This window comes from Macrobrachium nipponense, chromosome 9, assembly GCF_015104395.2.
Source record: "Macrobrachium nipponense isolate FS-2020 chromosome 9, ASM1510439v2, whole genome shotgun sequence".
NCBI classification, from domain to species: domain Eukaryota; kingdom Metazoa; phylum Arthropoda; class Malacostraca; order Decapoda; family Palaemonidae; genus Macrobrachium; species Macrobrachium nipponense.
In genome coordinates, this window is record NC_061110.1 from 11,362,488 (window position 1) to 11,377,424 (window position 14,937).

Consider the following 14,937-nt stretch of genomic DNA (forward strand, 5'->3'; position numbering starts at 1 on the left):
CACTGTCTCTCTTCGCATGTTTTTTTTTCCATCTGTCCATCCGCCTGTGGTGTTTGCGCATGGTAACACTGTGTCCGGGCTTTAAATAACATCCTATTTCGAATATTAACGGTGTAATTCGCATACAGTAAATCATTAAAACACTTTTCAGTTCCAATGTAAACCTAGATATCCTTTTATTTACCCAAAACTTACACATGGCGTAACTATTTAAAGCCCGGGAGGCAGTGTTACCATACGCGACTACCACTGGTGGATGGGCAGATGGAAAAAACAGTATAGTCGGTCGCCAAAGGAAATAAATGTTAGAAATACGGCTTCACTTATCATAGGAATAAATTAAAATGACCAAAGGGCCTCCTATGCATTGGTTATATATGAGGTATTTAACAAAAATAAATACGGTAAATAAATAAGTGGAAAAAAAGGGAAGAGAACATTAAAAGTTAGGCCTATAGTAACGCGCCAGGTTGAAGTTTTATAAAATGTTAAAATGCACGAGGGGGCGTAATTGAAATTACTTCTATATGCATCGTCATTTGCCAATTTAAAATAGATTGACTCCCCAAAGTGACCCAAGGACTCTGCCATCAAACCAGATTGTGACTGTGTCAAAATAAATCTTCCGTCGTCTCGTTCATTTAAAAGAACTTCATATTATTAATCTATACTGAAAATAATAAGCATGCCAGGGCTCTAATTTACCCTAACCGTTGTACCTGATAGCGAGTTGTTATTTAGTCTTAGAGTTAACATTGGATTTTGTCCTAAATATCCATTTACAAGTTCTAAAGATCATTGGCTCTCCGCCATCCTATACAGGCAAGCCATCCCTGTAAAAATTTGTAAATAAACCCTCGTGAATTTGACCATATTGAATTCACTCCTATTCAATACCTTTGAAGTTTACCGGTAACAGATTCAATATCAATTACGAAAGACAAACTAAAATGACTTTATCAGGATTCATTTAAAGCAACGAAAGGAAAATAAATCTAGAAAGGGAGCCGTTTCAGAGGTAAATCGTGCCGACTACTAATACTAGCATCTCGGGCACCCTATTCATGTCAGAATTGTTGTGTGTCATTTTTTTTTGCAATCTCTGCTTCGGCAAGTAGATAAACCGGCAAATTTTTCTTTGTTTTCCACGATTTGATAAATCTGTGTGTTTATCGTATCTTGACGTAATGCTGGGAATTTGGATCCCTAAACTAGGCAGTAGGTAGGGGGAAACACCGCAGTGGATCCATCGCCATCGCGTGGATCAGCCTCATTCACTCGATATTTAATTGGTTAAACAAGAATATAATTGCATCTTTAAGCATACCATTCAAAAGATTGAAGTTTCTTCAACATAATGTGATATATGAAAGCGCCATACGAACTAAAATAAGCATGTGAGGTCTTCGTCAAATATGTTTTCAAGGCAGTTTTGAAATCCAATATGGCTGCACCCGCGTGAGGTGCCGTTCGTAACCGCACCGGAAACACCATCTTTCCCAGCCTTGCCACCACTCATTTGAACAATGTCAGCGAATATATGTAACGTTTATTGATCTTACTCAAGATTGCAGTTGTAATGAGCACAATAAAACAACGTTTTGTTGTCTATATTAGTGAAAGTATGAAACTTCTTATTCCCTGGGTCATGGTTTGAACTGAAATTCATTTTTACCTTGTAATCACAACTAAAACTCCACAGTGCTTATTTGATTGTAATTATATATGTTTTGGTCTTAATTCACTCAAAATTGCATTTGGTTCCTAAGCGCTCACTCCACAAGCACAGTTGCAGGCAGCACACGAGTACACAGTTTATGAGGTGCAAAGCTTTATTCCCTTAATTGTTTACTTTACTCATTATTTAGTTTAACTTTACTTTGTTACTTTAAAATGTTTATTTAATTCATGTCTATTATCCCTTTTTTGCAACCAAATTAACCCCCTAAAATTGCAGAATTTTCTAAATTAGATACGAACAGACTACGGCAAAATGTCATCGTTGCCAATTTAGTGGAGCTTCACACATACGCCGATGCATTTACAAACTTGTTTCCATGAATTCAAGTTGTCATAGTACTGCAATAATGATAAAATTGCCCTAATATGTATATATACTACAAATAGATATGCTAATTTCACTAATTTCCCTGGTTTTGTGTAAGTATTATACCAAGTTTGGAGGGTAAACACATACCAGTTGGAGCGTGAACAACGCCGTAGGTACTGTTCACAGCAAAACTGTTGATATTTGAGTAAGGAATCTATTTACTTTTTCAACAACAAATATTTTCAAATTAATAATCATGAATATGTAAAAAATTTATGCAATTCATGACCTTAGACTGCATTTAACTATTTATTTAAATAATTATCTAGTGCACGCTTCATCTTCTTTCTACCGAAAAAGCGTCAGTTTCCTTGGATCCCTCAAAGCCATCGTCATTGTTGACGATTGTTGTGAAGAAAGTACCCCAGCGTCTATGGGTACAAGTGGTGTGCGGATATACGACATGGAATGGAAAGTTTATTGACACAAGTGACTCCACAAACATCGAGATGGCATCAATCTTCTAAATTGTTAGTGTTATAAGTCAAAATTTCGAAAGCGTCATGGAGGTATGTTTGCACTGCGCATGGCTAGACTTTCACTAACCTCTCTTTAATCTTATAATAGGGGAAACAACCGACTGGACTAGCTGATCCAGTTTTCACCGCGTGTGCCCTCACCACCAATGACTCGTGACTGGTGACTATCTCCGGTGTCAGGATGTGTTAAAGTGCTTTTTTGGAGGGTGGATCCACATGCGGTGAAAACTGGATCAGCTAGTCCAGTCGGTTGTTTCCCATATTTTCAGATTAAAGAGAGGTTAATAAAAGTCGAGCCATGCGCAGTGCAAACTTACCTCCCTGACGCTTTTGACATTTTTACTTAAAACAACTTGCGCGTAGAAGATTGACGTCATCTTGATGTTTGTGCTAGTTGTGCAAAATCCGCACACCACTTGTACCCACCCATAGACGCCGGGACACTTTCTTCACAACAATCGTAAACAATGACGCCATTCACCCTTAAGTCCAAGGAAACTCGCGATTTTTCGGTAGAAAGAAGAAGCGTACGCTAGATAATTATTTAAATAAATAATTAAACATCAGTATAAGGTCATGAATTGCATAAATTTTGTGCATATTCATGATAATCAATTTGAACATATTTGTTGTTGAAAAAGTAACTAGATTCCTGACTCAAATATCAACAGTTTTGCTGTGAATAGTACCTACGGTGTTGTTCGCACTCTCTTATTGTTTATCAGTGTTACCAATTGTTATATATGTGTTTACCCTCCAAACTGGGTACTATAAGACTTACACAAAACTGTGGAAATAAGTAAAATTAGCATATCTATTGGTAGTATATATACTTATTAAAGCAATTTTCATTATTGCATTACTATGACAACTAGAATTCATGGAAACAGTTTGCAAATGCATCGGCATATGTGTGAAGCCCCACTAAATTGGCAACAATGAAATTTTGCCATTCCTAGCATGCAAGCATTAAAGGTTACATTTATTTCAGGCATAAATACAATTATTAAAAATAAAAATGTCAAAATAGTCATGTAGACTTGAATCAATGAAAATTGCTGTAAAAAATAAAAAAAAATTTGTCATAAACAATCCACTAATCTGTTGTCTACTCGCCTGTGCTTTTGGCAGCCATATGTACGTACAGGGTGTCGATGCAGATTACGAAAGGGAAAAAGACGCCATATTGGATTTAAAAACTGCTTTGAAAACATATTTTACGAAGATCTCACATGCTTATTTTAGTTCGTATGGCGCTTTCATATATCACATTATGTTGACGAAACTTCAATCTTTTGAATGGTATGCTTAAAGATGTAATTGTATTCTTGTTTCACCAATTAAATATCTAGTGAATAAGGGTGATCTACCTGAGTACGATGGATTCAAGGCGGTTGTTTCCCTTATTAAGACTTTACCGTTATTTTTGGGGGGTCGACTATAATTAACCCACAGGGGCCAGTACTAAACACGGCAAAATACATTTAACGTCCTAATCCCATATTCGCGGGACCATTCATCATCCGAGGATTATACAAATTTTTTTAAGGATGGATAATGAAACTTTCTCCAAGACATGGGATTAGTAACACCATTACATTGTAAAACATGATACCAATATGAGAGATGCCGTACTGCCATGTCAGAGACTTTCAAGTATACTCTGCGGTTCCTTGCCTCAAGCCAAACTTTTGAAGACTTGGAATTTACTACCCGCATATCTGCACAGAGGCTTGGCAGAATTATACTGGAGACATGCCGTGCAATAATAAAGGTGCTCAAATACAACATTAAGGTAAGAATGCATTTGGTTTGCAAATTTTACCTTTTCTCTCTTGCATTTAGTTTTAGTACACTATGTTATAGATAGCATAATATAGGTATATCGTATATAGATATAAACATATTGTACAATGTACGTATATTATTGTATATATACTATATATATATATATATATATATATATATATAGATTATATATTATATATATATATATCTTATTATACATATATATATATATATATACTTATATGTGGTCTACGTAGTATAGGCACAAATGAACATGAAATTTTTATAATGATATTTAATAGACATGTGGAAGATGAAAAGATTTTTTTTTTTTTGTAGATGATAAAGATTGCAAAATGAATCTGAAATGTAATGTAATTATGCTCATTGTACCCCTTTTAGTCAATACTATTTCCTTCACAAGAAAATAACAGATATGTTCCTCTCATCTTTGGCCAACACTCTGCCAATTCTCTAACACTTACTGGTACATATTGGTGCTCCTTATTTTATTATGCAATATGTTTGACTTTGGACATGTTTCCTTTTCCTCCAGATTTTTCTGTAAGTAGTGCTTTTAGAATTGCCATTGTTGGTCTTGAGTGAGACCTCACGTTGTAGAGTGGCTTCTGATTTGTAGTCCTTTATGGCCTTTTCAAAAGCAATTTGCATTTTTAAAATGCATTTTTGATATTGAAATAAATAGTTTTTAAAAAGATTTTTTAAATGTATGAATTTGCATGATCTATATGCATTACATAGTAATACATTGCAGTGATAGTGCTGAATGGCTTTTTTAGCCCCCATGCTGGGTCATATGGCCTATGTTTATTCATTCCTTGCTACTCATGGCATTTCACACAACAGTCACTGGTCCTTTGATGACTCCTGTTGTCTCTCTTGGAAGGCAGACTCACTCTGACATAGAATAGTTCCCCATTTTATGTTCTCTGCAGTGTGAAAGTTCTCTGGGCCTGCCTTTGTTAGATGCATTCTTTTGTCTCTTTAGCCTTTGACTGTTCCAAAAGGAGTTGAGATTAGATTTTGGTGAAGATCGTGTTGTTTTGGTCATGACAGTCCCACCTTGGACTTGTGCTCTGGCTTTTTTAGGGGGCCTTCCCTCTTTGTGGACTAGGGCCATGGATGTTAGTATCCTTTCATCTGCCTTAGCTTTTTCATCAGCTGGGGCCCTCTACCATCTTTAGGGTAAACATGTGGTGTTGCCAGACTCTTTACACGGATTTTTTCCGCACATGGTATCATTCTACGTGATATTTTTTTATTTACTGTTGCCGTGCAAGATAAAGCTATAGCTAAGCAATTACTTGGTAAGTATTGTATATATGAAACTTAATTTTATTTTTAAAATATCATTTTCCCCCAAATGGTATCACTCTTAACACCGTGGATCTGCTTTCTCTGTGGGTTATTATCATTATCGGACTAGCCATGCCCTCATCTTGGATATGGGATTATAGCCGTTGTCTCATTCCTTCTCGTAATCATTCATAAAACATCTAGCATTTTGGAATTTTATACCCAGTTTCCCTTGCTTACATCCTGTGTGTTAGTGGCTGTCCATCTTTTCGGTTTTCTTCCACAACAGACCTGTAGCTTATGGGAATGCCATTAGCCTTCAGATCCTTCCATGACAACCCTTTAAGCAAGCAAGCATTATGTTTGGACCTGCCCTCACCAGCTCCATGTCTTCATTCCATTCCTTCTGATGGACTTCTAGCAGCTACATCTGTCATATTGCTCATCTGCTTTGCCCTCCTTCTAACTAAATAACAATTCAGGCTGTTTTATGATGATTGGGTTGCATAATAAATCAAGATTTTATACAGACTCATTTATCATAAACTTTATTGCCCACATCTCTTCCTCCCTATTCTCTCCCATGAGAGGAGTATATCAATAAATATGACAAATTTTTAATAAATTTCCACTTTTATATAAGTTACTTACCAAGTAATTACCTACATTGCTCTGATAATGTAATTATGCACTTGATAATTTTATATAATATTATTTGAATGAATGAGGTATTAGTTTCTGAGTAACTTGATTGAGGGGTGGCTAGAGGTGGGCTATATAAGTTAAGATGGCAGGTATATTAGCTATGAAAAATTAAAATTTAATAAATATGTCATTTGTTCATATGCAGAACAAACCTGGGTCTTAACTTTTGGATAGACTCACTTATGGAGGGAGGAAGAAAGTCTGGAACTTACTGGAGGTTCAGCACACCCGGTGTCACCCAAGAAGTGATTTTGCTTTGCTGATTTGTCAACAGTATTGTTACCTTTATTGCTTTGGGGACATCGGAATTACTTTATTAATATGTATTGTTATATAGTAAATATTAATTAATAATAATCAGTTTACGCTAATAAAGGCAGTTGGGGTTTTTACATCTAAAACTAGTCGTTTAGGAACCATATGTTCAGTTTTAATAATTGTAACAGGACGTTGCATAGTCACTAGGGCCAAAAAGATCACTGCTTTTTCAACAAATGACGAGAGAAGTGAGAGCATTGAAGGATGGGCATGGCAGTTTTGGCTGTAGCAGCATTTTGTTAAAAGAGTGAAGATAGACTTTTGGCTTACTCATCGAGTGCCTCTACGTCTAGGAGTATCATGGCTGGAGAGGCCAATGCTAAGGAAAAGTCTTTGGCACCTTGCCTGAGGTGGCGAGACCTTTTCAGATAGCAGTGTAGTGCTTCGACAGGGCAAAGGAGCAATTCGTCCGGATCGTTGTCAACAAAGTCATTAAGAGATGCAATGGAAAAGGTCTCAAATCTATCACCATGCGAAGAGGGGTTTTGAGTGTTAGCCACGCATTCCGGGAAAAAAAGTAAAGGCTATGGACATGCAACCCCTTGTATGTTTGACATTAAAGGGTATGCCATGGAGTTCACCAACATGTTTTTAAAGAGGCCAGGGCCAACAGAAAAACCTTCTGGAGAGTTAGGTTCCTGTCTGACACACAGCATAGAGGCTTGAACAGGGCATGGGTGAGGCTGCCCATTACCAAAGTCAGGCTCCAATTGGTTGGTCTAAATTCTTTTGGAGGATAAGGTTACTCAAAGCTCTTAAGCAGCATTGAGATTTCTCATGAGGAAGGAGGGTTGACATTCCTTATGCGAAGAACTGCACTCAGGCAGCTCTTATGGTTCTTGATGGAAGACACGGAAAGGCATTTCTCTCTGCAGAGAAAAACAAGAGAGTCTGCTGCTTGCTGAACAGAAGTTCTGATTGGAGAGAGACCCTGTTGATGATGCCAACCATAGTAAATGGCCCCCCTTGCCCTGGTACACAGCTGAGGAAGATCTTCCAAGATAGCCATACATCTCTGATGCTGCTCTGCGAGGATATGATGTATGACGCAGGATCTGTTCCAACAGTTGGTTTTTCACCTTTAATTTGATATTGCATCAAGTTATAGTACGTAATGTTAAAGGCTGTTAATGATGCTGGAAAAGCGCTGAAAGATCAAATAGAGGTAAGTCAAGGATGAACTACTGGATAGTCTCCAGCCATGAAGAGATAGGACGTTGTGGTATCCCTAGAAGTGGGGTTGACACTGAAGGTTGTGCCACAGAGGAATCTTTCTTGGAGCCTGTGACAGTAGGGTTAGGAGATTGGGGAACCATTCTATGCGAGGCTACATGGGAGCAACTAGGGTCATTTTGAGAGGCCATCACTCTGTTCAGAACCTGGTGGATTAGGCAAAATGGAGGGAAGGCATAAACCTCCAAATTGTCCTATGGGTGTTGCAGAGGGTTCTCTGCCACTGCAAGGGGATCCAGAACCACGCAACAGAAGAACTTTAGTTTCTTGTTGAACCTTGTTGCAAACAGGAATATTCAGGGCCTTCCCCACAGATGAAAGAGCCTGGTGTAGAGACCACTCTGTCCCTATGACTGTCTGCCACTGCATTCCTCCTACCTTGTATATACCTGACAGAGAGGTATATACAATAAATGGTATTTAATTTTGAATAGATTTTTCTAATGTCTTTGAATGTAAAAACAGGTTTTGGAGGTAGAAGGCTGCTGCCAAATTTGCTTGCACTATCCCTCCAACAGTTACACATGCACCAGTGTCAGACTGGATAACATCTGTCAAACCATTGATATATCAAGATTGGAAAAGAGAATGGTTCTTGGTGCTAACCGCAATTACGCTTAAAAGTATAAAAACTGAAGTGTGTGCATGGAGGACATCTTCACACAAAGAATGATCAAAAGAGGTAATCCTAACGAGGCTCCATATAGGACACACAAGATTCTCGCATGGTCACTTGATGACGACACGACATGCTGACCCAATGAAATGTAATAGATGTCAAGCACCCATGACAGTGCGACATTTACTTGTTGAATGCCCAAGTTGGACCCAATAAAGATAAATTTATCTACAGAATTAAAAAATGAAAAATATTCATGCGGAAAGCAAAGATTTTTCAATTAACATCATAAATTTTTAAAATAAAACAGATTTCTTAAATGAATTTTTTTTGCCCTCAAGATTAATCCCTGAGAACCAGCCCAAGAAGTCTACTTAAGACTCAGAGGTCTGGAAAAACTAAGCCCTATTAATAATAATGGAGGTAGAAGGGTGGTGAGTTACCAGTAGAGGGAGGGTACATTGTGCTTACAGTATTTGGGTGAAGGTATCACCTTATTTTTGTAGCTTAGAGGAGAATTTGATTCACCTGTTTGTTCCTCTTGTGTTGCTCTAAGAGCAAGCATCTGTGACAGCATTAGTTGGCATAGTAAACAGAGACAACTCTTGGGCTGCTCTCAGTCACTGACTTTGTCATAGAATAGACTGCTTTCAAGGAGATGAGATATACAGATTAATTAATTATTGTGTGATAACTGAAATACTATTATTCCTTTTTATTTCAGTTATTAAAAATGTTATTGCACTCTTATGGTACATGATAAGCAATAGGTAGCCGTTTTTAAATTTAATAAATTACCAGGTATTAAGCTATAAGAATTTACTAAATTTTGATAAGGTGACAAACCATTTATAAGTGAGAAAATGGGTCATATATTATTGATATAATGGAAATTGTTGAGATATATTTTGCCTGTTTGCTGTTTTTACCAACATGGCCTCTTGAGAGTAGATAAAGTTAATTAGACATTGTTCACTTCAAATTGAGAATAGAGGTCTTGAGGCTTGCTGTAATACCTGGTAAGGGCCTTATAACATTTCAAAAGTAAAGTGTTAAAATGACTGGCATTCAATGTTTGGTATTATGGCATTTGATGGTGTCAAGAAATTATATAATAATATTGACCACTGTACAGTATATCCAAACCTTACCTGTCCTTGTAGTATGAACTAACTCTGAACAAACTGCCTCTTTACATTAGCATAAAGTATTATCTTAAAAATGTCCTTACAGGTTGTTGGTCGTCATCGTACAGCCCCTACCAGTTATGACACAGTTTTCTTCAAAAGGTTGATTACTTTTATGTAGGTATGTTCTTAAGATATATTTACTTAAGCTTTATGATAGAGGTAAGTTCCTACAATGTATTTTAATAACTGGTTATAAAGTGGTAATTAATTCTACACTTGTGTAAATGGAAGGTTTAATGTAAATCTATACAAAAATTAACAGTTGTACATACATGAAGAAAGGCTGCAATATGCAGTTGTCAGCCATGAAACAAAAGATAACAGAAAGAAATCTAGTCCAAATAATGGATTAGAAAAGGCAATTTAAATGCCATATAAAATGGCTGAATAACATTCTTAATCATATGTGTTAACAAGGAATTTATAAGCATGATACATGATAGTAATTCAAAACAGCAACTGAGAAATTTGTACACAGATTTCTGGAAAATTATAGATGTGAGCACTGAACTTACTAATCATGGGCAAAATGGGAGTTGTTTTTACAGTACAGATAAAAAGTAATCAGCCCCTAATTCATCATATATGTATATTTGCTGTCAGTTCAAATGGTTCACAAACCCACACATGTACTTATGCATACTTGTAGACCTACCACCAAATTGCTATGGCACAAGTGAGCAATGGCAGAATTGACAATACAATACATGTATATAACAGCCGAAGGTAAGTAGGGTTGACTTTCAACTCCAGTAATATTACATATCCATTTTAAAACTACTATTAATACTGCCAAAAAAGTAATATTGCACATTCCAGTATGAAAATATGCATCTTATATTACGTAGATGTAATCAACACACACACAAGTAAACGTAAGACTTGGAAGTGTATGTTAAAGCTATTAAGATCTTACTTCTAGTTAACCAGTGCTACTACAATATGTGAACTTACTGGAGTAACTTGAAAAGTGGTAGGTAACATTAAAATATATGTATCCTATGTACTATAGTCAAATACAAAAGTACCATTTGCTTGGATAAATACACATTTGACTGGGGTGATGGTTTTGTCATATAGACATATATTTATGTTTATTTTGGACGTGTTTGAAGGGTTGGTTTTTGAAATGTACATTGATATACAAAAGACAAAAAGTATAAGTGGATAACTATAAATATGGTTTAGATGTTTGTCACTTTTAGTACACAAACATGGGCAGTCCAGTATATCAACCCACATTAGTTATTTAAGGACTGTCGGCAACCAATATGACTAGCTATAAAACCTTATGTAAATCATTAGCATTAACAGAATATTCAAAATAATAATGTTGTCCAGAAAAGTAAAGTGTTACCAGCTACATATGTTACTATTCATGCGAGATAAAAAAATCTCTGAATAGGAAGTACATTATCTACAAAAAATATGGTACAGTTAGTGTATTCCGTATGCATGGGGTAAATGTACAAGGACCGTAAAAATTCTAAAGACTTGAACTTAATGAATATGTTCTTATTAATGTATTACCACTAATAAATCTTCACATAGAAGCACAAACAATTACAACGCAAAACAATTGAATGTGTATTTTGTGTTTAGTACTGATAATGGCTTTAAAGTCTAAATATGTGGCATTAACCTTTTTTTGCAGTAATGGACTGCATTTGATTTCTACTTTATCAGGTATTGAACCAATTTTATTTATTTATGTGTAGTCCTAACTGGAAAATTTTAATAGAAATTGATTTACTAATTTCATACATTTTCATTGTATTTCACATATAATTTTTACAAATAACTTCATGTTGCAGTATGTCTTTAGGTAGTTCAGAAAATATTTTATTAATGCATCAAGTAATATCACAGTAAAATTTTAATAAAAATTGATTTACTCATTTCATACATTTCCATTGTATTTCACATGTAATTTTTACAAATAACTTCATGTTGCAGTATATGTCTTTAGGTAATTCAGAAAATATTTTATTAATGCATCAAGCAATATCACAGTAAACAACTCACAAGTAGTTTTAATATACGTACCAGTTTTTTATTTTCTAAAGTTCAATATTCACTGATGAAATTTCATACCATTTAAAGTTTAATGTAAAGCTAGTTAATAATCTAATGTTAAATTCACCTGCATGCCACAGAGGTTATCATTCAGCACTGGACTAATGTATCCAACAATTTGAGTGTTGTTGTCGAGGTATAACAATGAACTGTGTATATGACAGAATTTGTCTTCTTGTGGACTTCCATACGGGTAACTAAAAACTGGTGAACTAATGGTGCATGAAATACAGTGGTCCTTTGTATACTGTACCAGTAAAAAAGCCAATGTATGTTTATGAAATTCATTAGTTTAGTGGTTACACAGTGCTAATTTATCTTGCTAGTGTCTGTTTACTTTCACTTTGGAGAAAAAGTGTTGAAAATCAAGTGCCTGATAACATTTTATTTGTGAATTTATCTCAAATTTACACTACACTGATTTGAATATACAGTAATAATGAATGAACATAGCATGAGGAAATTTAGGTTTTAAATGGCTAAGCTACAATCAACTATTGTCTTCACGAGTTACACAATATAACAGATTTGTTATGGAAATAACTACATAATATACTAACAACCTTTGCCAAACTGAATGTATGAATAAAGAAGACACAGAAGATAAGATGTTTGTAGTTGTAACGAATCCAACTAAAGATTTTAAGAGGGATATTACAGCTGCATCACGGTGGGTTACAATTAAGCACTATTTTGAGATAATTAAAGCATTAACAAAGATTACACAGTTTTATTTTCAACTTCGTCTAATTACACATTCTCATATTTGAACCCCAGAAGCACTGTCCTGTATCATCAAAATACAATTAGTACTACAAGTACAAATTATGTTTCATAAACAGTTAACTGCATTTTAAGTGCAACACAATGAACTGCAACAATCTGCTGATGCTCAAGGCTGTTCTCAGAGGCACCTCAATGTTGGTGATTGGAGGCGTTCAGTCAAGTTAAAAGTCCTGGTGAACGGGCATTGCCTCACAACTGGTCACATCAGACTGACCATTAGCACAGTGGACATTTATGTTCCTGACAAACTGTGCATATGGAAATCAATTAAAATAAATCATCGTCTGAAGAGCTCTTTCTCTGTTTCCTACTTGCAAAGCCCTCAACATACATTCCAAGATTACAAAACTGAATGTGGACGTAGGTTTAGCCTTCCACATCAGAAAAAAAATGCACCGGATGCATGTACAAATGAATCCCCCACTGGTGTCTGTATTTGCATATATTTACATATAATTTTACACAATATATATATAAATATGGTTAACAGAATTACTATTTTTATACAAAATAGATATATGTATTTATATAATTAAACACAACAGAGAAAATATAAAGGTATATTTCTCTTCATGGCAACAAAAACTAGACCAATCCCTCACAAAAGAAGGGACATTTTAACTAGCGCTCTATTTATCTACAGCCCCTTACCTCCTATTATGGTGATCCTGGAAAATAAAAATAGTGTGCATGAGTACAAAATAGTCTTCATTTTCTGTATAAATCTTTAAAAATGTTCTCTGAGTGGTTCACAAGGATTAAATCTGTATAAATCTTTAAAAATGTTCTCCGAGTGGTTCACAAGGATCAAATCTGTATAAATCTTTAAAAATGTTCTCCGAGTGGTTCACAAGGATTAAATATATAGTAGTAACATCACACTCAATTCTCTTAAGAAATTCCTGTAAACAACTTGCTACTTCTTTTTCCTTGAGGGAAATAAAAACATTATTTTTTAAAGCCTAATTGAGGACAACATTAAAGTTAAAATATTTTTACCCCACTCTCAAAGGCATTTTTGTGATTTATATTAGTGTTGATTTATGATATTCATACATCATGAATTCAAAAGTGACAATTCATACTACTGTAATTCAGTTGAAAAATTGGAGAAATGAATCAAATCACTACCATAGAAAAGCATCACACACAAAACCTAGGCAAGTTTCAAGATTGATCACTAACCTTCAGGACCATTCACAGGAGAATCTGTAACAATACCTCTGTATTTACTTGACAATGAGGCACTTGGGTTTGTGTTGTTATTCTGTATGGTTGTGGTTGTAAAGGTTGCACTGGCAGCATTACTGGTAAAAGGTTCTTTTGAAGCAGGACTTGAGCTGTTTGAGGGGATGGGACTTGGGGGTAATTCCTGAGCATGTAAACGTTGGCGAATATTTGAGCGTGTTAAGGTCGACGTCAATTCGTTTTGTAATTGATCTCTAGAAGAGCCATCATATTTACTGGTGCCATTCACATCAACATTAACACATGTTGAAGGAAGGAAGTCCATTTTCACTGGTGCGGGTCTGTCATTGGGTGATGGATACGTGCCAATAGAAACAAGAGGTTTGGAAGAATTTTCCTTGTGTACATCAAAGTATGTGTCAGGGGGACATAATGAAGATGATGACATAGCTTTCTCGCTCATCTTAAACTCTTCCATTACCACAGACTTTCCATGCACTGGTTGTTTAGTTTTTATTATAACTGATGGCTTTGGAGTAGTGCTTCTACAAATCTCATCTTGCTGCTGTAAAAATACACAAGGGGATTAGTGCCACTATTAATTATTTTCCTTCAAACTGCTGTATTGCTTAAAGTTCTGGAAGTCTTTAATACCAGAGAGGCTCATACTGTGCATAAACGATATATTTTTACTAAAGTTTTCTTACCTCAGTATAGCAAAATTAAAATAAACTCTAAATACAGTACATATTCAAGTATATTACTGCACTCTCTTCAAAACACAAAAAGCTGTGGTTTTAAGCATACAACTAAGAAAAAAGAAGAATATGGTAATAAACTCACATCTCGTCTCTCCTAATTACAGATCTGTTCTAAAATAGTTTTGTCTGCACAAAACCCAAGATAAGAATGAGAGAGAAATAGGGTGAGTTCTTATGGCAATAGTCTGTAATTATGAAATAAATTTTGTCTTACAATGGACACACCATTTGAAACTTTTAATCTTAGTAATTACCGATAAGGGTGTCTCCTCTCTTAGCTTTCTGTAATATTACTATGGATCCTTTGTCAATGACAGCAGTAAAAAAGCAATTCTCACTAAACTGTGGCCTCCACCTTCACTTTCCA

At 35.4% G+C, this 14,937-nt stretch overlaps 1 protein-coding gene and 1 long non-coding RNA gene across 10 annotated transcripts in view; one reads left to right on the forward strand and one right to left on the reverse strand.

The window, feature by feature from the left end:
- The first annotated feature begins 1,042 nt into the window (after window positions 1-1,042).
- LOC135218598 (uncharacterized) overlaps window positions 1,043-14,937 on the forward strand; it is a 37,721-nt gene continuing 23,826 nt past the window's right edge. For both annotated transcript variants that reach the window (XR_010315363.1, XR_010315362.1), the window contains exons 1-2: window positions 1,043-4,384; window positions 9,803-9,877. This is a non-coding gene — a long non-coding RNA (uncharacterized LOC135218598). The remainder of the gene's footprint in view (window positions 4,385-9,802; window positions 9,878-14,937) is intronic.
- Window positions 9,976-14,937, reverse strand: part of LOC135218597 (protein scribble homolog) — a 73,188-nt gene continuing 68,226 nt past the window's right edge. For 7 of the 8 annotated variants that reach the window (XM_064255020.1, XM_064255021.1, XM_064255022.1 and 4 more), the window contains 2 exons: window positions 13,807-14,374; window positions 9,976-13,289 (listed from right to left, as the gene is read on the reverse strand). In XM_064255020.1, coding sequence (XP_064111090.1) covers window positions 13,279-13,289; window positions 13,807-14,374 — 579 coding nt within the window. In that variant the 3' untranslated portion in view covers window positions 9,976-13,278. The remainder of the gene's footprint in view (window positions 13,290-13,806; window positions 14,375-14,937) is intronic. The other variant, XM_064255024.1, reaches the window with a different exon arrangement.